The sequence below is a fragment of the Mus musculus genome, chromosome 9 (assembly GCF_000001635.26).
Source record: "Mus musculus strain C57BL/6J chromosome 9, GRCm38.p6 C57BL/6J".
Taxonomy (NCBI): Eukaryota; Metazoa; Chordata; class Mammalia; order Rodentia; family Muridae; genus Mus; species Mus musculus.
This window is the reverse complement of record NC_000075.6, coordinates 108,079,554-108,103,179: the sequence shown is the minus strand read 5'-3', so window position 1 is coordinate 108,103,179 and position 23,626 is coordinate 108,079,554. Positions and strand designations below refer to the sequence as shown.

The window sequence follows — 23,626 nt, the reverse complement described above, 5'->3', positions numbered from 1 at the left end:
GGACCAGATTAAGGTAAACCAAAGAAGTGGGTGAAGGGACCCCATTCCTGGAAGTATGAACTAAAAAGGACCTGGTATGCTTCTTTCAGCTGGGATGGGCCTAGCGGCCCCCCTCAGAAACAGTGTGCTAGCTGGCATGATGGTAAATGAGTCAGCCATCCTGACTTGGGAAAGGGGCCATTGACACCTGTTGTACCCCTACAACTTCAGGTCTGTATTCTGGACACTGAGTTCAAAGTCGTCCTGAAAGACAGGGCAGACTATGGCTTGTATTGGAGACATCGATGTCCGGTGCTGGTGTATCCAAACCCAGCAGAACACAGAGCTTTGGGCATGAAGTGAAGAGATTTTTGGGTTCACAGGTTGCACTTGCGGCTCACAAGGCGAAAGGGTGAAGAAGGGAGAGAGGAACACAGAAAAGGGACACAGGAAAAGCAGTCACTGGTCAGCTAGTCAGTCCAACTCCAGGGCAGCCCAGTGAGAGAACAGGAAGGTACAGGATAGGTACCCCCTCTTCCTAGATTGTAGTGGCCAGGGGAGATGGGATGCTCCCTCTCAGAGCCTGCCCCAGTCCTGGTCTTGGCCCTGCCTCTGTGGACAGAAGAGGACATCCCTCATTTAGAATTGGGGAGAGTAGCCTAGTTGTTGAAGTTGCTCTTTGCACAGCCAAGAATGACCCATCTCGCCATCTCCCTGAGGCCTCTCGTCTCCAGCTCTTTTTCCTGCTCTCGAGTTAAGCATATGGAGATATGTGGGCAGCCATAACATCTCAGGTGCTACTCAGGGGAGGTGGGGGAGGGACAGCCCATGGCCCAGGTCCAGGATAGTAGTCAGTAAGCAGTTCACTTTAAGGGAGCCTTAGAGCACCAGAGCCCTTACTTATCTGCTCGTGGTAGAGAGGAAGCTGTGTGTGGGTACCAAGGGCTGCCAGTCTTTTCAGAGGCACGGAGGCACTGAAAAGGCTCAGTCTCTCATCCACTTATTCAACAAATGCTGATCTAGCCCCAGATATGTGCCCAATCCTGTTTTAGTCCTTGGGGACACAATAGCAGTCAAAACCGAGTTCCCGTCCTTTTGAGTCAACAGTCCACTAAGGGAGACAAAGAGTAAATAAGTTCCAAAATAAAACATCTGCATGACTGGTAATGCACGCCTTTGACCCCAGCACTTGAAGGCAGAGGCAGGTGGTTCTCTGTGAATTTAAGGCCAACCTGGTCTACAGAGCGAGTTCCAGGACAGCCAGGGCTACACAGAGAAACTGTGCCTCAAAGCAAAACAACAACAACAACAACAAAACAAAATAAACAACCCCCCACAAAAGTAAGTAAATAAAGTAATTAAAAACTAATTTGAAAGGAATTTTGTTTGTTTGTTTGTTTGTTTTCGAGACAGGGTTTCTCTGTGTAGCCCTGGCTGTCCTAGAACTCACTCTGTAGACCAGGCTGGCCTTGAACTCAGGGATCTGCCTGCCTCTGCCTCCCAAGTGCTGGGATTAAAGGCGTGCACCACCACTGCCTGGCAAAAGGATTTTCTGATGGCAAATGTGCAGCAGGGTTTCTGCAGCAGCTGGAGCTGCCCTAGAGAAAGTAGTCAGAGCTGGAGGCACGGGAAAGCAGGGTGCCAGCCGCGCTTCTGATGCTGAGGGGAACTGGTCGGCCTCAGAGACAGGCAGAGAGGAACACAGCTCGGCCGTGGCAGAGTAGCAGTGACCAGTGCTATTTTAGGCAGGTACAATAGGCCAAAGTGAAGACCTTGGGCTTTCTGCTAGTGACAGCCACCCCAGTGCTGACACCATCTGAGTGCTGCCTGACAGCATGCTCCCTGCCTTTGCTGTCAGGCAGTGGATGCCCTGTCATCCTCCCTCTCAGCTGGACAGTTTCTTGGTGTGCCCTGGAACATACATAAAATCTCAAGTGGTATTTAGGGGAGATGGGGAGGGACAGCCCACGGCTCGGGTCCAGGACAGCACCCACCCTGAGTTTGGGGCCAGAGAACTACGAGGAAGAAAAGGCAGCACACCTGTGCTTTGGGCCACATCTTGCCATCATGTGGGCAGGCCACTGGGACCGTGACTCTGTAGCTAAGAGCTGCCTGATTCTGGCACTTGGCCAACATTTGGGCTAGGTGGTCAAAGCTGCTCCATATGTCCCTCTCCTGGTGTCCTTCATGTCAGTTTCAGACATGAGCTAGGAGATGTTTGTCTTTTGAAACAAAACCCCATCTCCCTCACTCTTCTTGGTTTTGTTTGTTTGTTTTTTGAGACTGGGTCTCATTTGTAGGACTGACCGATCTGTAACTCAATATATAGAGATCAAGCTAACCGTGAACTTGTAGTGAGTTTCCTCCCTCCATTACTTAAGGCTAGGGTTATGGGTGTCCACTGTCATACCTGGCTTCCTATACACTTACAAAATAAATGTCAAAGGGCCAGCAAGATGGCTCAGTGGTTAAAGGTGTTTGTTGCCAAAGCCTGAAAGTCCGAGTTTAAATCCTAGACTCCAAATGGTGGAAGGGAGAACCACCTCCTGCGCTTTACCCTCTGACCCCCACGTGCAGGTGTATATATACACACAATCATATAATATATACACACAATCATATAATATATACACACAATCATATAATATATACACACAATCATATAATATATACACACAATCATATAACATATACACACAATCATATAACATATACACACAATCATATAATATATACACATAATCATATAATATATACACACAATCATATAACATATACACACAATCATATAATATATACACACAATCATATAATATATACACACAATCATATAACATATACACACAATCATATAATATATACACACAATCATATAATATATACACACACAATCATATAATATATACACACAATCATGTAATATATATACACAATCATATAATATATACACACAATCATAAAAGAAGTTGGACACGGCACATGCCTGTGCCGTAGGCTAAGTGACTAGAGGGTCGCTCTGGTGTCACTTTGGGTGATGTAATGAAGCCCTGCTGTCTCAAATGGCACAGGAAGAAGGGAGGTCTTTTCCTGGAGGTCTGGCTCTCCCTTCTCCCGATCAGTCTTTAACCTGCGCAGATGCTAACCTCTCTATGCCTTGACGGAATGCAATCTTCTGGGTGAAGCAGAAACTGGCCATCACATGGCAGTGCCTAGGAGCAATGTAAGGAGGGTGGCAAACTATGACCAGGGTTCACAACAACAAACCCTTCTTCCTTCTCTCCCTCTCTCCTTCTCTTTTCAAAGCATCTACAAGCTGGCAAACCTTTGGCCCAAAGATTCCCAGCAGGCGGGCCCCAGCAGGCAGGCCTCAACCAAGCATGAGAATGACATGTGTTCTCACAGCAGCGACCTAGGTGAAGCATCTGCCGGACCAATGGGACCATTGGCTTGGGGGACCTTTCATGTCTTTCAAGAGACCCTGCCTTACTCAGGCCAGCCGTCCTTGGGAGCGAGGAGCCCTCCTCACCAGAACGCGGTTGCTGCTGTTGCTGTCTGCTGCTCTTCCCGCAGCCTCCTGTGGCCTGGCCACCAGGCTTCCAATGCGTTATACACAGAGTTTGGGTGCACACTGCCCTCCTCTAAGATGCCAGAAGTTTTTTCCACAGCCTTGGAGAGGGGCTTTGACTGAGGGCTGGGGCCCTGGGCTCCGATTCCTTCACATTCCAGCTGGCCCGGATCCCTGTGTGGCCATAAGGCCTTGCCCTCGTCACCCTGCTCTGGGGGTGACACTGGAGCAGACGTCCACATGGCCAGCATGGGTTTGGGAGAACTTTACAAACATTAGGACCCTAACACTGTCTCATCGCTGAAACAAGAGGCCATAGCACCGAAACGCAGCGTGGGCACCGGCTGAGGCTTCTCCCAGCCCGTGGATGGCAGCGTAACTAGGCATGCCTGCCATCACCTTAAAGCCATCCCCCCAGCCATTGTGAGCACCCCAGCAGCACCGCCATTGTCTCGACCAGCCGGCTCCTCGGCTCCTCATCTCTACACCTGAGGATTTCTTTTGATTTCAGGAACAGCCTTAATCATTCCAGTTTGATTTACATGTATACCTCATGAACATTTTTTTGTTGTTGTTGTTTTATTTTTCTTTCTCTCCCTTTCTTTTCTTTGCTTTTATCCCTTTGTCTCTCCCCCACCCCACCCCCACCCCGCAACCTCGTGACTGATGGTTTGGTTTCCTCTCTGCTCTGCCCCTGCTCAGCACAGGGAGAAACGTTGATTTAGAAGCAATAGCGGGCAGCAGGCCACCAAGAGCACAAACCCAGGGCGAGGTCTAGGGAGGCTCCTCAGCCCGCCTGTTTACTGTCTTCTTAAGCCATCAGCAGTGGGTGTGCTCAGAGCAGAGGAGCCAAGGGAGAGCTTCAGAGACCTGTGAGGTAAGGGGAGTATAACACCGTCCATTCACCTCGTGGACTGGGCTACATGCCTCCCCAAAGCCCTTCCCTGGGAGGCCTCCCTTCATCTCGGGCCCAGCCACAAGTCTCATCTCTAATGTTCTATGCAATGAAATATAAACCCTCAAAGACAACTGTTAATATTTAATAAATTCCGTGTTACATATAAGGAGTTAATTGCAAACATGCAGTTGAGAAACTGGATAGCTCTATCTGCTCATACCATCACCCCAACCCAATCCTTGTCCCCACATTCTGTGTGTGTGAGAGAGAAATGGAGAGCGTGAGTGCGTGTGTGCGTGCGTGCGTGCGTGCGTGCGTGTGTGTGTGTGTGTGTGTGTGTATGCGCGTGTGCAGGTGTGCATGTGTAAATTTTAAGTCTGTGGCATGTTTGACCTGTGGCAGGACTCGCTGCTTGCCAGGTGAGTCGCCGCCTGTCTGGCACTGGAGCATGCACGGCTCGAAGCTTCTTTGCACGATTTCATTCATTTTAAATGCCCGACCTCTTGCTTGGAGTTCTTTTCGCCTCCAAACCTCTCCTTTAGGAGCGCTTCTCCCTGACTTTGGGACACGCTAGTAAAGACCTGCCAGAACTGCCTACATTTGCCAGGCCAGGGAGCAGGCAGTGAGGCCCCAGACACCTTGCAGTTTTTATCTGTGTACAATAGCAGATAAAAACAAACCTTAGACTAGACAGAGAGGGGAGCCCGCACAGGATGCATGTGTATGGACATTCTGTGGGTTTGCTGTAGGATTTCTACTTGTATATCATTTTTCCTCCTATCCCAGGCCTGAGCCAAAAGAAACTGGTCACATCTTCCCAGTGGGGTACTGCTCAAGGGCAAAGCTTGGGGCACATCTGTGGAGAGGCAGAAGCCAAGGGATCCTGGCTGTGCCCTATGATTCCCAGATCTTGACTGACTCTGCTCTATGTCTCTCCTTTGTGATGAAGAAGCTTAAAGGATTGTGAGCCAAGAGATCTATCTGGAGTGGAGCCAGGGGTCATAAGGTACCCAGAAGGAGCTGGCTATGGCTGAAAATATCATTCAGGAAAAAACTGTTCACATAAATAACAGCTTCAAACTGAGCCCAGAAGGTCTCTCAAGAGCAAAACTTACTGAAGGGTTGGTGTAACCCTCTCCACATCTGCCCCAGGACTTGCCTCCTCTGAGGCATAAGTATCACACTGTTGTCAGCATCTCCCTCACTGGCCCAGGAGTAGGGCAGACAGTACCTGCCTGACCCCTAAAGTCTGGCCTGCCTCCAGAGAGCTTTGGTGTATACCATGCATTTCTCAGGGGTTCACGTTTCTCATGCATTTTTACAAGGCTTATAAATCCTTTAGTGTGGGATCCTGTCCCACCATCGGCAGCTGTGGTTGGGACACTTCAAGCTGTGTTGGACTTAAGAGCCCGAGTTCCCGGGATTTAGCTTTCTTCACACTATGGAATATCTCAGAGATCAAACTTGGGCTATATGGGGCCATCGCTAAAAGGGCTGAAGAAGGCCCTCTTTGAGGAACTCCCAGGCCCAGGTGTGTACAGGATGTGCCCAGGGTCTAGATACCTGGGACCATGACTGTATTCCTTTCCTCTCAGAGTCAAGGGGCTAGACTAGGGGATGAGGGCAGGCAGGGTGTCCACGGGTCAGTCTCTGGCTGACCCCTAGGCTCTAAAGTATTAACTTTACAGCACATTTCTTTTCTGACATTTCTGATATCTGCTACTCTATCCCTGGCTGTGCCCACAGGACAGATCTTTGCCCTTCTGTGAATATGACTGCAGGAGTCTTCTAGGCCATAGGTATCCCTGGCCCTTATGTTGACTCTGTGTAGAGCCCAGACCTCCATTTTCTCCCCTCTTAGTGTCATAAGCAAGGGCACCCTCCTCTGCCCACGCAAGGCCTCAACACACTCACTTCATAGGGATGGTCCTCGCACCATCTTCTTCCTGTTCTTTGGGCAGGGTGAACAGTCTCAGGGCCCACACTGAAAGAACAGCCAGGGCAGCAATTCTGGTCTGTATGCTGGAGCCTCTGGGGAGTTTTCCAGGCAGGTCCTTGTCCGTGAGAGTACAGTCCTGCCCAATAGCCCTTCTCCTCCCTTGCTGTAAATAATGTGTCATCATGGACTCCATCAGGGCCGGAGGGACATATATAATCAAATGAAACTCTCTGGAGATGCCATCTCTGTCTCCCTGGGTGCCAGCACCCTGCTACCATGTGCACCGGGTGGCACTGGAGAGCCATAGAAGTCATGAGATACTGTATGTGTAAGCACATGTACATGAGTGTGTGTGTGTGTGTGTGTGTGTGTGTATGTATGTATGTATGTGTGAGTGTGTGTGTGTGTTTGTGCGTGTGTGCACGAGTCTCATTCAGCCTCTGGGGTCAAATCAATTCCTCTCAAGTGTGGTACCCTAGAGAGTGGTGGCCATCTACATTTTCTCCCTCTAGCTTCTATGTCTTGTTTTTGCTTTCCCTCCCCTCCTCCTCCCCTCTCTCTCCTTCTCTCTGTGAGGGGGGAGAGTGCTGTACAAAGTCAAACAAACAAGTTTACATTGTAAGTGCAATGACCCGAGTCCTCCACATGACCTTGTGAATTGTGTGCCGTCCTCCTGTGCTCTGTGAGAACTCGTGGTACTTCAGTGTCCCTCCCCTGTACTGTGACAAGGTATTTCTGTGGTATCAGAATAAAAGGACTTGATATAAACAACCTTCAGACAGTCTCGGGGTGATTTCTGAAGTGGGAACACTTAGCCAAACAGGTAGATGCCAACGTTTGTGACAGTATTCTCCACGATTAAAGAAAAAAATGAGAAAGAGCAAAATTTCAGAAATGTTGGCACAATTGAGGCGGAGTCAACACCAAGCCATTCAAACATGACCCTCCAGGAAGGTGCAAAGGCTTGTCCTAAGCCACCAGACAGTTTTCAGGATCCTGGTTCCCAGGAGCTAGATGGGCAAGTGCTGCCCCCTGGTGCTATCAAACAAGCTTTACATCTGCCTACCTTGTTCGAAACTCCCCCCCCCCCCCCAGTCCCCCATGGCTGAGACTTTAATCCTTAGTATAGTCAAGAATAGTTCAAGCTGGATATCATAGCCCACACATTTAATCCCAGCTCTTGGGAGACAGAGATAGGTGGGTCTCTGTGAGTTTGAGGCCAGAACTACGTAGAGAAACTAAACAAATATAAGTTAAGCAGCACTAGAAAATAAGAAACAGAGATTAAAGAGTATCAATTTTGCCTCAAGTAAGAAAGAAAGCACTCATTCAAGGGGGCCCATAGCTGGTCTAAAAGACCAGCCACTCTCAAGCTATATGGAGGAGGGGGAGATACCTACTGTTGCCCAACCACTCTTGCTCTCTGCTGTCACCTAAGTCAACCTAGTCCTGTGTCGTGTGCAGGAGACTGTCTGCCTAGGCTCTTCTTTCCACAGCACGCTCGCTGCTCTTAGGTGAAGTCTGACCCTCCACATCGGCCCTTGGAGTAGGTTGAGACCCAGTCGGCTCACGATCCGCAGCAAGGAGCTTCTGAGAAGGGCGGGTTAAGGCTGTGGCAACAGATAGCTTTAGGGGCAAGTCTGGTGATTGATAAGCCAGGGTAGCACCCAGAGAGTTCAGCACCGCCCTTTGCCCGGCGCCCCAGGGCTCCACCCGGGAACCTAAGTTTCCCACTCCTAATCGCCTGGCTTGCAGTAGATGGGGAGAGCGCTGAAAGAGATCCCTGCGACTGAGGCGCCCCGCAACATTCCGCTTTCACAGACCCGCTAGTCTCTGTATTCGGTTCCCACCCGTCCCCGCCCCCGCCCCCGCCCCCTCATCCTTAAGGATCATTAGTGTTCCTCCGAAGCCCCACCCTTCGAACGCTCAGGGCTTTCTCTCTGATCCCGCAGCTTTCAGCTCACAGTCGGCTGGAGTCCAATCCTACTTCCTTCACTCCTCCCAGACCTGCCCTGTCTCTGAACACCGGCTCTGTATTCTGCTGCTATACGTCCGCCCTCACTCCTCGGAGCCTCCCCTCTCTAAAAATCCCAGGACTCGACTCCCTGATTCTGCCTCCCACTTGCCTAGTCTTCGACTGAATTTTTGTTTCCCGCTCCTCCCCTCCGGGCGGCTCCTTCGTAGGCCCCGCCTTCTTACTATCCAGGCCCCGCCCCCTGCCGACTGGCCGGAGCTTATACAGGGCCCTGCGGGTCCCAGGTCGCCACTGAGTGTAGCGGAAACTGGGGACCGCCTTAGGCCCCGCCCCCGGAGCTTCACTTCCGGGACTTAGCTGCTACCGAAAGACCGACTATGGAGCGTCAGGTGAGGGCTCGGCCCGTGGCCCCCGTGGCCTCCGTAGCCCGGGCTGAGCCTGACCCTGGTGTGTCCCCTGCGCAGGTGCTGCTGAGTGAGCCCCAGGAGGCGGCAGCGCTGTACCGGGGCCTTAGCCGCCAGCCTTCGCTGAGCGCCGCCTGCCTGGGCCCGGAGGTCACCACGCAGTATGGGGGCCTCTATCGGACTGTGCACACTGGTGTGTAGACCGAGGGAACTGGGTGGCGACGGGCCGTGCATCCAGGTGGAGAGATGGGGACTGTGGAGGGCACGCTGCTTGACACGGGTTTGGGGAGGAAACCCAACTGTAGTTCCTGCGCACAGGTGTTTTGGGGGCTGCACTAGCCTTACTGATAAATAATTCCGTAAATGAGTTGAAGGTGTGGGAGTAAAATTCAGACCTGAGTGCAAGGTGTGGGCCTCGCAGGACTCTCCGGCCCTTACATTCTACAACCCAACAACAGCTATGTTGCCCTTAAAATTCTGTGGTTGGTAGTGGGTTCTCTCTGACCGTCAGCTCAGGCTCTGGGAGCCTAGGCTTAGGTTATATTAAGTGAAGTGTTGTCCAGGCTATACTCAGGCTGTCCGGAGACAGACTGGGAAAGATAGGCCTTGATTGGTGGGCAGTGGTCCAAACTGGCCCAGACAAGTTGAGCAGCCCCCTGCCTCCCTTGCAGAGTGGACTCAGAGGGACTTGGATCGAATGGAGAACATCCGATTCTGCCGCCAGTACCTAGTGTTCCATGATGGAGACTCGGTGGTGTTTGCCGGGCCTGCGGGCAACAGTGTGGAAACCCGGGGGGAGTAAGTGTGACAGGAGCAGTCTGTAGACAAGACCGCAGCCACCTGCCTTGCTAGCCTTTCATAAATGTCGCCATGTGTCCTTAGGGTGTTGTGCTCTGTGCCTATCCCCTTCAGGGACAACTTTGGGTGGCTTCAGGGGAGCAAAGAGCAAGGTGCCTGACCCCTGAGAGCTTGTCTGGTCTCTGGAGACATGGCCTGATAAATACTAGGAGCTTCTTCTAAACTAGGGCCTAGGTCCCTAGGACTCTGGAGACAGTCGAGTCAGTAACCTAAGGAAGAGAAAAAAGGCCAGCCAGCTTGAGGCTGGGAGTGCTTCATGGGCTGGTATGATTTCAGAGTCCCAGTTAGCTGGGAGATAGCCTCCTGTGCGGCCAATTCTGATTTTATAACGCCAGACCTAAAAGGGCTTATAAAGAAAGGAGAGAGAGACAGACAGACAGACAGAGACAGAGACTCAGCTAAGAGGTTGTGACCAGTAAGGGGGCCAGCACAAGGCTGTTGGGGGGGACGACTTGGCACCTTCCTGACCTGCAACCCCTGTTCTCAGGCTGCTGAGCAGAGAGTCTCCTTCAGGCACCATGAAAGCAGTGCTGCGCAAGGCTGGAGGTGCAGTCTCGGGAGAGGAAAAACAGTTCTTGGAGGTGAGTTTGCAAGGATGAGGTGGCAGCCAGCCGGTCACTTAGTGCCACAAGTGAAGCCCTGTGGAGGGGCAAGCAGCCTGATGCCCAGGTATCTTCAGGTCTGGGAGAAGAACCGCAAGCTCAAGAGTTTCAACCTGTCTGCACTGGAGAAGCATGGGCCTGTGTATGAAGATGGTGAGGCGCCTGGCTGGTAAGCAGGAGGGGTGGGCAGAAGGGGCAGCTATAGCATTGGGCTCCCCCTAACCGTCCCTCCCTGCATGCAGACTGCTTTGGCTGCCTCTCCTGGTCACACTCAGAGACGCACTTGTTGTATGTGGCGGAGAAGAAGCGTCCCAAAGCTGAGTCCTTCTTTCAAACCAAAGCCTTGGACGTCAGTGCCAGTGATGAGGAGATGGCCAGGCCGAAGAAGCCAGACCAGGCCATCAAGGTGCTTGTGGTGTGGCCGGGCCACACAGGCCCTGCCGGGCAGCCCTGCCCTACATCCGGTGGACCTGGGAGGCCCTAGTGTCTAGGAGGCAGGTCAGGGTTCTGTAGGCACCCTGGGCATTGAGTGTCCTCTGTTCTCAGGGGGACCAGTTTGTATTTTATGAAGACTGGGGAGAAACTATGGTTTCCAAAAGCATCCCTGTGCTCTGCGTGCTGGATATCGAGAGTGGTAACATCTCCGTGCTTGAGGGCGTCCCTGAAAATGTGTCCCCTGGTCAGGTCAGCAGCAACATGGCCTTTGCCCCTTCTGGAGTCGGGGTCCCCTGCTTGAGCGATTACGTCTTGCTCATACCTACTTTGTGGTTTTGTTTGCAGGCTTTCTGGGCCCCTGGAGACACGGGTGTGGTGTTTGTGGGCTGGTGGCACGAACCCTTCCGGCTAGGTATCCGCTACTGCACCAATCGCAGGTGAGAAAGCAGGCAGACCAGAGGGCCCTTACGGCCCAGCTGACCATAGAGCTGAGTGTCTCTCTGACCTTTCCAGGTCAGCCCTGTACTATGTGGACCTGAGCGGGGGGAAGTGTGGTAAGTGTCTGGCGTCCGCACGTGCTTTCCTGACTGTTAGTCTTCCCTGGTCTATGTGATACTCATATTTCTGTGGCCTAGAACTACTCTCGGATGAGTCCCTGGCTGTCTGCTCTCCTCGGCTGAGCCCAGACCAGTGTCGCGTCGTCTACCTGCAGTACCCATCTCTAGCCCCTCATCACCAGTGCAGCCAGCTCTTCCTGGTGAGCTGAAGTGGGTGGGGTGGGAGGACGGTTAGCTCTTGATGGGGAATGAGGGCTAAAGGGATGGTGTCATCTCCCCCCTCGGGGCCCTCTCCTGTCCTCCGTGGACCAGTGGCCTGACCCTTCAAGGTAAGTCCTGGAAGCTTGGGTACTCTCAGGGCTCACCACCTCAAGGGGTCCTCCAGCCACAGAGATGCTCGCGCGTCTTAGTTCACGTCTCCAAGTAGCCGGGCTCTACAAGGAGCAGGGGCAGAGTTGGGGGTTATATAGAGTCCATCCCCTGCACAAGGAGAGCTCTGGGTGAAAAGCCAAGGGACATGCCTATCTGAGACAAGTCCAGGCTCCCATAAAAGAGGTAAATTAGCCCCCATCTCTCCTAAGTAGTCACCCAAAGGGATAGATAACAGAGTTCTGTGCCCTGAGGTCCATGGCCTGGTGGGTTTGACCATTTTGTTCTCTTGCAGTATGACTGGTACACCAAGGTCACCTCATTGGTGGTGGACATTGTACCTCGGCAGCTGGGAGGTAAGAGGTGCCTGGCTCATCAGTGGAGTCTGTAATAGTGCTATCTGTCCCTCCTTCCTGAGTTCCTTTGGAGGACTCTCTCCTTGTTACTGCAGCCCTGTGCCCAGGCCCAACAGAGACAGAAGATGCTACTATGGGTAATAGTCTGAGAGTTTTTGGCTAGACCAAAACTAAGGTCAGAGTAGCTCAAATTGGCTTGGGATGAGTCTCAGGAAATATGTTAGTTTGGAATATTATGCCTGAGAAGCCTTGGGGCTGCAGGCTCTGTGTTACTCTGTGTTCAACCCCACGCCACCCCAGCAACCTTTGTCCAGTCTAAGTCAGCTGGTCCTCCGGAAAGGTAGCTCTGAGGCTCCTTTCTCAACATCAGGTACTTGCAGCTCTGCCTGCAGTCTAGGGGCATCCTAAGGACACAGGGATGAAAGTTTTCTTTTCTCAAGCCACCCAGAAAGGTCCAAGGGTCCAGTGAGCAGGTCCAGTGCACAAAGTTGCAGGGATACAGCTGGAATGCAGCTCAGTGGTCAAGCACAAGGCTAGCATGTGCGAAGCCCTGCACTTGATCCTTAGTTACACTTTTGGTTTACAAGGACTCGATAGTAGGGACGTAGTCTAACCTCGGCTCTGCCCGTTAGTCATGTGTCCAGGGTCAGTGCCCTGGCCTCCATGAGCTTGTTTCTTCACTTGTGGACGGGGTGGTTATGTCCCCCCTCCAAGCTCCCGTGTGAGCTGCTGTGCTCTGCACTGCGGTGGACAAACACGTTCTATATAAGGTTAAGGCACTTAATGTTGCCAAGACCCAAAGGGAGCAACCAATAGGAAAGCGTCACGTTTGCCGCCTGAGCTTTCCAGCTCTGCCTCTATGGGTCCTCAGAAGCCTCTCCTCCCGCCCCCTTCACCTTCTACTCGGTAAACTCCCCACTGCCAAGGGTACCCTCATGTCTAGGACTGTGATTCTACTACAGATTTCAGGGGCCCTGTGTGAATTCCCCAACCTCATCTTCTCGATCCCTCAGGCCTCCACTCTTAGATGCAGCTTCAGTGTTTCTGTCTTTGCAGAGAGCTTCTCTGGGATCTACTGCAGCCTCCTTCCTTTGGGATGCTGGTCAGCTGACAGCCAGAGAGTGGTCTTCGACTCGGTCCAGCGCAGTCGGCAGGTAAAAGCCCCTGATTGTGTCAGGAGGTAGCATCAACAACGTCTGCCCTCTGACGGTCTGCCGAGGAGTTTAGGACCTGGGGCAGAGGGCGTGCACGGCCCTAGAGGAGCCGAGCCAGAAAGAATTAGCTGAGCCCTTGAAGTCTTTTCTGCTGGACTTGCTGTTCCTCAAGGGGGCCAAATGCTCTGCTGCCCCACAGAAGAGGCCCAAGCCTTGGGCAGTCCCTGAACACTTTATAGTGACAGTTGATGGAGCCTGGATGGGTCCTTAGGGATGATGTGCTGGCATGTCCCATGGTCCTTTGGGTATGGCATTATTTGTTCTCCTATCCTTCCGTTCCTTGCCTGGGTGTATCCGGCACGTTGTGAAGGAACTGAATCTAGATCCAGGGTTCTTCTTGTTTCACAGAGTAGCCATCACCATAGGCCAAAGTGGCCCTAAGCCAGTAGAAAGGAAATAGGGGCAGGCCCCAGAGGGCTGTTGGATGTGGTGCTACAAGTAGTCTCCCCTCTGTTTAAGGACCTGTTTGCTGTGGACACCCAGACAGGAAGTGTCACCTCCCTGACAGCTGGTGAGCAGGACCTCTGCCATAGGGTGACAGCAGGGTGATGGCAGGGGTTGGGGATGGGCAGCCAGGGGCGGGTGGATGGGTAGCCGCTTAGGAAAGGAGCTAGAGCTTGACCCAGGGCAGCAGTGGTACGTTCCGTCATTCTCACCCCCGATGCGCCACAGGCTTTGCCAGCAGTGCCCTGAGGAGCCAGCCAGGACACTACCTCTTTTCTTCGCTGCACTATTACCTCCATATGCCCTAGCCCCATAGCTCCACCCCTGTCCTAAGCTCTACAGACCTTTCTTGCCAGGCTAGTATAGTCATCCACCTCCTGCCCAGACCCTGGAGAAACCACTGCTGGACTCTCTAGCTTCCCCACACTCACCCCAATGGTCTCCCTCTGAACCAGCCTTTGAGTTCTCCACCTGCCTTGGCTCTGCACACATCTGCATCCCCGAGGTGGGTCAGAAAGAGGCTGTCTTAGGGTTTCTACTGCTATGATTGTGGTAACTCTTCATTAGGAAACAGTTAATTGGGGCTGGCTTACAGTTTCCGTTTCAGAGGTTTAGTCCATTATCGTGATGGCAGAAAGCACTCAGGCAGACATGGTGCTGGAGAGGGAACCCAGAGTTCTACATCTGAATTGACTGGAAGCAGGAAGAGAGTGACAGTGGACCTGGCATGAGCTTCTGAAACCTCAAAGCCTACCCTCAATGGCACACTTTAACGGCCACAGCTACTCCAATGAGGCCACACCTCTTAATAGTGCCACTCCTTATGAGGCTTTTGGGGACCATTTTTATTCAAACCACTACAGATGCCAAAGTTCTAGTTCTACATCTCTGGCTTAGGACATAGCTCCTTCCTAGGGTGTTTCCCTAGCATAAGCCTAGTGCATAGTAAATAGTAATAACAACAATAACAATAACGAGTGGACAAACGTTAGACCAGTCCTCTTTCCTACACCCAGTAGGAAAAGGCTATCATCCTTGTCACACCGAAGTCATTGGAGTAGGTAGAGTACTTTGGTAGCTTTCTGTGTCCCTAGGTCGGGCAATTCTTGAGCATAGCCTGTGTCTGTCAGATGAACAGGAGGCTTACTTAGGACATATGCAGTTAGGTGTGCATCTCAGGGTTAAAGGTAGAAAAGTTGTCCCTGCCAGGCACTTATATCATCTGCTTCCTCTAGGGGGGTCAGCGGGAAGCTGGAAGCTGCTTACAATTGACCGAGACCTTATGGTGGCCCAGTTCTCCACACCCAACCTGCCCCCGAGCCTGGTGAGTATTGTGGGTCCCAGGCTAGAAGACAGGAATTACAAGCTTCCATGCCTTAGAACTGGGCCCAAAGACTGACCATGGTTGGTCAGCATGTAGAAGGGCAGAGACGACTGGGCTCCAGCCTAGTCCAATGGTTCTTTGAGCTCAACACTCATGAGTAGGAACCAGGGGCTAACATTTGCACCATCCTGAACAGTGTGCCTACAAAAGTGCCCAGTCATTTATTATTAGAGTCCAGGGAGAAAGGGAAACCTCGAAGCCAAGAAGTTGGTAGGGCCAGGGGTGGTTCAGATGTGGATGTCTCCCGCATACACCACTCAACAAGAATCTATGCTGTGCTCTTCAGAGATGGGTTCCTGAGAGCTGGCCTACCTGTGACACTCTCCTTCCCCCTGGCAGAAAGTCGGGTTCCTGCCTCCTGCTGGGAAGGAGCAGTCTGTGTCATGGGTGTCACTGGAGGAGGCTGAACCTATTCCTGACATCCACTGGGGCATCCGAGTGCTGCACCCACCTCCAGACCAAGAGAATGTACAATATGGTGAGCTGGGCCAATGGCAGACGAGCTCCTTCTCCAGCACACGGCACAGTGGTGGCCCTTCCTAGCTCCCATTGCAGGCTTTCTAGGATTTCCTCTAAAAGTTTTTCTGATCTTACAGTCATGAGAAGTAGCGTCGAGAGATCTGAGAACCTGCTGTGGTTATCAACACCCGCTCCTGCCAGGGCATACCATCCCTGGTGGGAGAATTAAGGTTTAAAGGAAACAGGCCACGCACGAGGCTTATGTGACTACACCAGAGTGTTATCCTTTCCAACAAGGCAGAAAAGTGCATGAGCTTTAGGGGGCTCCATGTGTCATGTGTGAGCTGCCTGTGAGCTACCTTGGCTAGGCCTCTGTTCTACTTGATCAGACCCATGCCATACTGGAGATGGGGCCTTGGTTGAGGAAGCCTTTGTGAAGTAGCACTGGTCATGCTGACGACTGCCTTCTCCCTGCAGCTGACCTTGACTTTGAAGCAATCCTCCTGCAGCCCAGCAACTCTCCAGATAAGAGCCAGGTCCCCATGGTAGTCATGCCCCATGGTAGGTATTCACCTAAGAGCCCTAGCCTCCCTCCCACCCCTCCTAGCTGGCCTTCATCCTCTGCTTCCTGTCTGCAGGGGGACCCCACTCTTCCTTTGTCACTGCCTGGATGCTGTTCCCAGCCATGCTTTGCAAGATGGGCTTTGCAGTACTACTGGGTAAGTAAGAAAGGACCTGCAATCCCCCTGGGGTTCCATGAAGTGACGGGGTGGCCTTGGTTGTATGTGCTTTTCTATGGTGTGCTTACTCTTTAGAAACTGCTACTGGGGCCGGGCAATGGCGGCACACTCCTTTAATCCCAGCACTTGGGAGGCAGAGGCAGGTGGAGTTTTGAGTCCAAGATCAGCCTGGTCTATAGAGGAGTTCCAGAACAGCCAGGGCTGCACAGAGAAACCCTATCTTGGGAAAAAGAAAAGAGAGGAAGTAAATAAACTACTACTAGAAATTGCCCTGATGTAGCCTCTGGCTTCATAACCTGGTGATCATGTGGATTAACTTGAAGCTTCCCTGGAAAGGATGCTGTGGTCTCTGGGTAGCCGCTTCCTATCTCTTGGCTACTTCGCCTTGACAGCCTGTGATGCAGCTGGTCCTAGGGCCTACTTCACAGATACATGGATGGGTTGAGTTGAGGGCTCAGGACGTTGCCTGACTATCTTGTCTCACTTTTAGTGAACTATCGTGGTTCCACGGGCTTTGGCCAAGACAGCATCCTTTCCCTCCCAGGCAATGTGGGCCACCAGGATGTGAAGGATGTCCAGGTAGCCGGGTACTGGGCTCCTAGATAGGGAGGGTGGAGCCATGGCCTTCAGCTGGCAGTGAGCAAGCTGTGGTGTCCTCTGCCCACAATTTAGTTCGCAGTGCAGCAGGTGCTCCAGGAGGAACACTTTGATGCAAGACGTGTGGCCCTTATGGGTGGTTCCCATGGTGGGTTCCTCTCCTGCCACCTGATTGGTCAATACCCAGAAACCTACAGTGCCTGTATAGCCCGGAACCCAGTGATCAACATTGTCTCCATGATGGGCACCACTGACATCCCTGATTGGTGAGTGTGCATTAAAGGTCCCTGCCTTCCTCCCACCCCGTGTTCCCAGGGAGATCCTGCGGTCTGCATCTGTTGGTCTTTTATAGGTGTATGGTGGAGACTGGCTTCCCTTATAGTAATGACTACCTGCCAGACCTGAATGTGTTGGAAGAGATGCTGGATAAATCACCCATCAAGTACATCCCTCAGGTACCCAGGTATCCTTGTGCCACCCATTCCTCCAGAGTCCAGAGCTCAGCTCGCCACAGCTCCTTGCCTCCCATACACCTAGGTAAAGACACCAGTGTTACTGATGCTGGGCCAGGAGGACCGGCGTGTACCCTTCAAGCAGGGTCTGGAGTATTACCATGCCCTCAAGGCCCGGAATGTGCCTGTCCGGTGAGTGTCACAGGATAGTTGGGCAGCTGGTGGCAGGTAAACAGGACAGGACCCTCCAATGTCATGTGTTGCTGCTCATACAGGCTCCTGCTGTATCCCAAGAGCACCCATGCGCTGTCAGAGGTGGAGGTGGAATCAGACAGCTTCATGAACACTGTGCTTTGGCTACACACACACTTGGGCAGCTGAAGCCCTGTTGCTCTTTGTGAGCTGGGCAGTCCGTCTCGAACTTTGCTCTTGGTAAGCCCCAGGATCTGGCAGAACTGCCTAGAGGTTTCCTGGGCTCTGGACTCCGAATGAGTGGGCAGAGGACTATGGACTCTAATCATAATAAAGGAGGACACAGAGCCTGGTCTGTGCTGGTACTTTGTACCAAGCCATCCCCAGCCCCAGCCTCTACCTTGGGGTTCAGAAACCCTAGGTCCTTGGTTTGATATCCACAGTGTATTCATCCCTGTCATGTGACAGAGAGAAGCCATGAGAGACTCAACCCCTGCCTGTCCTAGCCAAACGGGACTGGTGTAGACCTACATCACTCTTTCTGCTCTGGTCCCATGGGCTGGGAACTTCTGCACTGTCCTTGCATTCCCAGGAGTGCCTCTGGAAGATGGTGGCACCCTGCCCACACACAGTACATACCTTTTGAAGTTGTTCTGGGATCAGAGCACTTAGCCTAGAGTGTGCTGGTCTTAAGCCACACAGCCTCTTGCAAGGAGTCAACACCTTCCCTAGAGACAGAAACTAAGAAGCACTCTATACAGACAGAGAGAAAAGGCCGCTTTATGTTTGAGAAGTCTTGACATCTCTAAGGGCTCAAAAGCAGGCCTACTCCAGCTGCATGACCTTGTTAATCCAGTCCACGAACACAGACACCCGTGTGAAGATAGCTGGCCAGCGGGGCCGTGCACACACTCTGTTCGGGATGATAAGTCCCTGTAGGACCCAGCAGTCATGGGTATAGCAGGCAAGTGGGCCCCCGTAGTCACCCTGGCAGGTAGAAAAACGGGTGAAGGCTCTGGACCTCGGCAGTGACTACCCTCTCCTGACATCCCACCCCCTTGGCAATCAAGTACTATAATTTCAGCTCCCAAGCCCTTCCCAGGCTGGCCCAGGGGCTCTCCCACTGACCTCACAAGCCCCCACAGGGACCACCAGTCCCTGGGTGCATATCTCACTCTCTTGTATGTGTCCTCGGTACTTCGTGTTACATTCCTGGTTGGAGATGACATTCATCGAGGCCACATGAAGGACTGTGTTATTGCTTGTACCTGAAGTACAGACAATGATAAGGAGGGGACCCTTGAGCCAAAACCAGTGCTGGACCTCCCGGCCCATAGCAGTCCATGTCTATGCACTGTGCTCTTACCGATGGATTCACCCCAGCCTGCGATCTCACACTTGGTCCCTGGAGGTACCACATACTGTTCAGGAGGCAGGCAAATCAGGGCCACGTGATGGTTCAGGATCACAGGTCTTTAGTGGGAATGAGGGTTTTCAGGACCTATGACCATGAGGCTAGCCCTGCCTCACACCCTCTCAACACATCCACATACCTCTCCAGCTTGAGCAGAACAAGCTGGGAGCCTGCAGGGCCGCACACTGCCTTGGCCACTGGGACCCTCTGCAGGTTTGCCTCTCCAGGCTGTGGGTTCTGGTTAATTGTACCCAACCATACCTCGTATCCTGTGAGAGGTTCGTGGCTGGGAGAAAGAGACTCTGCTAGTTCATGCTTGACTCCCAATCAGCTGTCACAATTTAGTTTGCTTGTGGGACAGACAATGGCAGGGAGAGGTAGGCTAGGAGTCCCCAGTCTGCTCACCATGACCAGATGCATTGCCGGGCAGTCAGTACCCACTGCTCCTTCACTAGGGAGCCCCCACAGAAATGCTGGCCCTGTCTAGAGGAGTAAAGATGAGAAGCCACACTGAGTCCTGGGACACATGCTAGACTGTCATTTCTGACAAGGACCTTTTGGTACAAGGCCAGGCATCCATCTTCTACTGATAAAGCCACAGAGTTTCCAGCCTCCACTCCTTGAGATAAGCGCTTAGGCCTCACCGATTCCGCAAGCTGACCGTCCATGGGGAGTTCCCAGGATGGCCTCCCACCACACGAAGTTTATTACTCTTGTCAACTCTCTTGCCACACTTTTCAAACACCACCTGGTCTGGGGATGGGGCAGGATGAAACCTTCAGTGAGGGTCAGGGTCAAAGACTGTGTACCCACAATTGGCCCAACCCCATACCTGGGGGGTCCAGAATGGATGGTGGCTGGTCATCATCTGCAAGATCAAGTTCACTCAGGTTAAGGGAGCCAGTCTATGGAGGTGAGGTTTGAAACCCAGACAAGGGGAAGTCTTAAGCACTAACCACAGCGCTGTAGGGCACAGTAGTCAAACAGGATATCCGGGTCCAAGGTATAGCACCAGGGCCCATGGCTATCCCCATCAGGATTCCTGCAGAAGTTGGCCTCCAGTCCCGCCTGCGGTGCCGAGGTGGGTGTAAATCTAGATGTAGGGGCAGGAGGTAGGGGGACACATCAGGCCACTTAGACCCTCTTTAGGCTCACAAGAACTTAAGGTATTCTGCCCTAGAGTTAAGGCCCTATCTGCACATAGCACACACTCACTGTGGCTTGTGCGGTGTCTCAGAGGACCAGTGCTGGCACTGAACGCCCTTGCGCGTCTTGCTGACTGAGCCACGATACTGTTCACCTGAGCCGTGGTAGCATCCTGTGGTGGGCAGGCAAGAGCGGTGGTCAGCCCTGGGTTGATTCCTGCCCAGATTCTGTACCCCCGCTCCAGCCTCACCCTCTGGCACCAGTTCTTCAGTGCAGCGTGGGATCTGGTGGCAGAAGGCCATGCGCAAACCAGGTCGAGATGTGAAGCACCAAGGCGCCTCGGAGCCATCAGGATTCCGGCAGAAATTCTCACGAAGGTCCCTGAGTAGTCACTTCCCTTATCGAGAGTGGGGTCCCACCTAGCCCACCAGCCAACCCGCAGTAGGCTGGAACCTCTGGCTCCGCCCCCAGGTCCCACCTTCGCATACGCTCTGCCTCCACCCACAGGTGCACTCTCCCTGCTCCGGCCTGTCACCTCACTTGCAAGCATATTTCTCTGGCACAAAGCGGTGCTGGTGTGGACTCTGCGCATCCCACCGCTGGCAGGGCACGCCCGCAGAGGTGGTATTGGTTGTGCCTCGATAGTCTTCACCTTTTCCGCGGAAGCAGTTAAGAGCCTTGCCCTTGTTGCGCCGCTGTGACTTGGATCCTTTGACGGTCGGAGGCAGGTTAGGCCCTGACCGAAAACTGGAATTGGTCTCTGGTACTCAGCAGGCTTTGCTCTCTACCCACGCCTAACTTCCCTAGTACCTCTCCCAGTTGAACCGTGCCCGCCAGTTTTTTCCAAGCTCCTTCCTAGACCCTGACCCTGCAGCCTACCGCAACTGGGCAGGTCGCAGAATTCTCGCTCAACATTCGGGTCTGTGGTGTAGCACCAGGGCCGCTCAGATCCGTCCGGATTACGACAATAGTTGTCTTTCAGATCTTTGTCTAGGAACCTGAAAGCAGTAACAAGACTCTGGGACTCAGTCCCAGTAGAGCTGAGCCCCACCCTCAAAATAAGGATTCTGCCTACATACTTTTCAGGCTGGAAAGGGTGCGAGTGGGGGTGCTGCAGGTCCCAGCGTTGACACTCCCGCCCTGACTCTGTAACGTCTACCTCGCCACGGTAATCCTCACCGTTGCACAGAACACAAACAGCTGGAAACAGGGCCAATGCACTTCTAAGTGGGGGCAGGCCTATCACTCCCTCCTTAGGCTTGATTGACCCCAGCCGCTTACCCTCCCTGCAGGTTTTGATGCCACAGCTCTGGAAACGCACACTGCGGTTTGTTGTGTAGCACCAGGGACCTCTGGGATCCCCATCAGGGTTCCTACAGAAGTTCTCTTCCAGGCCATTCTTTGGCGTGGGCGTATACCTGTAGACAAAGATTCTTACTACAGTGCACACTGGGGGAATACTGCTTCAGGCCTAACGGTCTGACCTGAAGTGTCTGGCTCACTTGTGGTCATTGGGGAACCTGCGACTCCAGGCTTGGCAGGGCAGGCCACCAGCTGTCCTGGCCACAGTGCCCCGGTAGCTGACCCCATTGTCCATAATGCAGGTCCGCACATAATCTGGAAGCAATGGAGGAAGGTCAACAGGGCCTGAGGCCTCGTGGCCCCTGTTACTCAGCCTGTTTCCCCTCCTCACCACCACTTGCCTTTCTTCTGGAAGAGATGGCACAGACTCGAGTGGTATAGCTGTGTGTGCAGCGAGTGCTGGGTCCACGGCAGCAGCTGGCAACCATGGCTGCTCATGTTGTAGTGGAAGGCCCTGGAGAAGGGGGGGGGGGTGGCAGACACAAAGTTAACTGGCAACCCAGATTCTCATGCCCTCAGCCATATCTAGGCTACTTAGCCACTCACCGACAGTCCAGAAGGGGCCCACAGCGCCTAGCACACTCCTCAGCATCTGCCACATCCTCCTGCCATGGCCCCGGCACCGCTGTGTGTAACAGGTTCCTTAACTCTGTGCCCCGGAACAGCTGGAAGTCATTCAGTGGTGAGCGCTGCCCTGCGTGGTGAGCATGAGCGCATTAGTACTTTAACACACCCTATCTTTTGTTCATTTAGGGAATCTAATACAAGGTCTTTGGGGCAGGCCTTATGTATATTTTCAAGGGCCCAGCAAGTCCCTTCATGCCCAGTGAGCTGGGGAGGCCCAGATACAGTGATTATTGCCCATCTGCTAGGAGACCTGGCACTGGGCTCTGGTCTACCACATCCACTCCATGAGAATTTGGGTGACAGTGTGTTGGCCTTGTGACACTTGCCCCTTCTCACCCCTCAGATGAGAATGCTTGGACACTTCCTGGGGAAGGCCCCAAGTCTGGCCTCTCACCAGAATAAAGGCATAAGTTACAGTGGTGCATCGGGCTTAGGAGCCCTGCCTTCTGGGTTGGATAGTTTCTCTGGTTGAAAGACTGCCTCTGGGCTACAGTATGCTCTAATGTAGTCCTGATCAGACTGTGTGTATTTGAATTCCCAGGCCTTCTCAGCTCTGCTCAACAGGCCAAGGTCACTGATCCCGGACCCAAAGAAAAGTAAACTCTCAATGAGAATAGCTATGTAGACCAGGGGTGAACTCCCTCGTGAAGGCAGACTGGGATCAGGGTGGGTGACACTCACCAAGAGCCCTTGAACACTGTACCAGAAGCAGCAGAAGTGGGAGCCACCCCATTCTCCTAAGCTGGAGGCTGCACGGTGACCCACCACAGCCCCATCCCGGAAATGGTGAAATCTGTCCCTTCAGGATTGGGTGACTCTGGCTCCACACCCCCTCTCTGAACCTGCCTGGACTTGACTGACACATAGGGTGACAGTTGCTAGGTGGAGCCTAGGTTTGAGGCCCTCGAGTGCTGTCTCATTGCAGCTGGATCCTGAGAGGCCTCTCTGTGTGGTAGGCAGGACTTAGGAGGGTTCTGTGTGGAAACGTTAGGTGTCCCTGAGGCAGAGCCCGTCTACTCTATGCAATCCCCAGACTTGCCAAGATCACTCCACTGTCTTCCTGCCACCATCTATCCCTGAGGTCGCATGCTGTTGCTACACGCGCTCCAGAAGTTGCATGGAGTCCCTGGTGCCTGCTTTACTGTAGAGGTGTGGTACCCATCACAGTAGTCAGACTCTATGTGATTACGTTTACAAAGTGAAAAACTGAAATTTTCAGTTACACGGGTCACATGTCAAGAGTCTAGTGACCACAGTGGCTGCCATCACCACTGACACTTCTATGCCAAAAGACTCTGCTATACAGGAGTTGCCAAGATTTCCCAGACCCCTGGATTATACTTTTCTGGGCCTCAGTTTCTTCTTGTAAAGTGAGGACTGCAATTTCCCCAGTCCCAATGCTGCCTCTCCCTGTTCAAGCTGCCTTATCAGCTGAGTCCCAGCTGTAGGGCAGTCAGCCTACACCCCTAGCAGCACATCCGAGGAGCATCCATCCCATCGCCCCTCAGAAGTGTCAAACCAGGTAAGCTAAGCAACCCTGCCCATTGGATCTGGTGTCAATGACCATCTGGAGGGGGCGTGCGCGGCTGTGACAGGTAGCAAATCTGCTGTCAGAAGTGGTCTTTCAGGCTGCATGTGGGTCAGGCCTCCTCCAGGCA

General features: G+C 52.9%; 4 protein-coding genes and 1 non-coding gene across 14 annotated transcripts in view; 3 read left to right on the top strand and 2 right to left on the bottom strand.

Moving 5' to 3' along the window:
• Nucleotides 1-7,158, top strand: part of Bsn (bassoon) — a 94,398-nt gene extending 87,240 nt beyond the window's left edge. The window contains exon 12 of one of the 2 annotated variants that reach the window (NM_007567.2): nt 3,283-7,158. The gene's annotated coding sequence lies outside the window, so the exon portion shown is untranslated. Of the gene's footprint in view, nt 1-89 lie in introns of both variants that reach the window. The other variant, XM_006511634.4, reaches the window with a different exon arrangement.
• Nucleotides 7,159-8,689: 1,531 nt separating this feature from the next.
• Nucleotides 8,690-17,767, top strand: Apeh (acylpeptide hydrolase). Of its 4 annotated transcripts, none has more exons than XM_006511723.4 (22): nt 8,690-8,745; nt 8,821-8,953; nt 9,432-9,558; nt 10,106-10,199; nt 10,298-10,389; nt 10,463-10,626; nt 10,767-10,904; nt 11,001-11,092; nt 11,169-11,209; nt 11,291-11,412; nt 11,877-11,937; nt 12,994-13,091; nt 13,611-13,662; nt 14,831-14,919; nt 15,319-15,457; nt 15,916-15,999; nt 16,077-16,157; nt 16,669-16,757; nt 16,851-17,041; nt 17,128-17,230; nt 17,313-17,419; nt 17,503-17,766. In XM_006511723.4, exons 5-22 carry the CDS (start codon nt 10,353-10,355, stop codon nt 17,606-17,608), a joined length of 1,794 nt encoding a protein of 597 aa, XP_006511786.1. In that variant the 5' UTR covers nt 8,690-8,745; nt 8,821-8,953; nt 9,432-9,558; nt 10,106-10,199; nt 10,298-10,352; the 3' UTR covers nt 17,609-17,766. The 4 variants fall into 4 exon arrangements, with proteins under 4 accessions (XP_006511786.1, XP_030100203.1, NP_666338.2 ...); NM_146226.2 differs by having other exon boundaries at nt 8,700-8,745; nt 10,298-10,373; XM_030244343.1 differs by lacking the exon at nt 9,432-9,558 and having other exon boundaries at nt 8,696-8,745; nt 10,298-10,373.
• Nucleotides 17,768-18,152: 385 nt separating this feature from the next.
• Mst1 (macrophage stimulating 1 (hepatocyte growth factor-like)) lies at nt 18,153-22,771 on the bottom strand. Of its 5 annotated transcripts, none has more exons than NM_008243.3 (18): nt 22,650-22,744; nt 21,888-22,035; nt 21,683-21,795; nt 21,482-21,596; nt 21,261-21,397; nt 21,059-21,179; nt 20,859-20,977; nt 20,520-20,715; nt 20,230-20,360; nt 20,049-20,151; nt 19,790-19,926; nt 19,666-19,701; nt 19,478-19,586; nt 19,239-19,316; nt 18,973-19,119; nt 18,786-18,892; nt 18,548-18,687; nt 18,153-18,406 (listed from the first exon to the last, which is right to left on the bottom strand). In NM_008243.3, the coding sequence occupies exons 1-18, from the start codon at nt 22,699-22,701 to the stop codon at nt 18,245-18,247; spliced, it is 2,151 nt and encodes a 716-aa protein (NP_032269.3). In that variant the 5' UTR covers nt 22,702-22,744; the 3' UTR covers nt 18,153-18,244. The 5 variants fall into 5 exon arrangements, with proteins under 5 accessions (NP_032269.3, XP_011241158.1, XP_030099919.1 ...); XM_011242856.3 differs by having other exon boundaries at nt 18,176-18,406; nt 19,478-19,581; nt 22,650-22,768; XM_006511639.4 differs by lacking the exons at nt 18,153-18,406; nt 18,548-18,687; nt 18,786-18,892; nt 18,973-19,119; nt 19,239-19,316 and having other exon boundaries at nt 19,488-19,581; nt 20,790-20,977; nt 22,650-22,771.
• On the bottom strand, nt 21,597-21,682 carry Mir7088 (microRNA 7088). The gene has a single exon (NR_106056.1). It is a non-coding gene; the product is annotated as a microRNA 7088 (primary transcript).
• A 56-nt stretch (nt 22,772-22,827) lies between the features above and the next one.
• Rnf123 (ring finger protein 123) overlaps nt 22,828-23,626 on the top strand; it is a 28,681-nt gene continuing 27,882 nt past the window's right edge. For both annotated transcript variants that reach the window (XM_006511879.4, XM_006511878.3), the window contains exon 1: nt 22,828-23,490. The gene's annotated coding sequence lies outside the window, so the exon portion shown is untranslated. The remainder of the gene's footprint in view (nt 23,491-23,626) is intronic.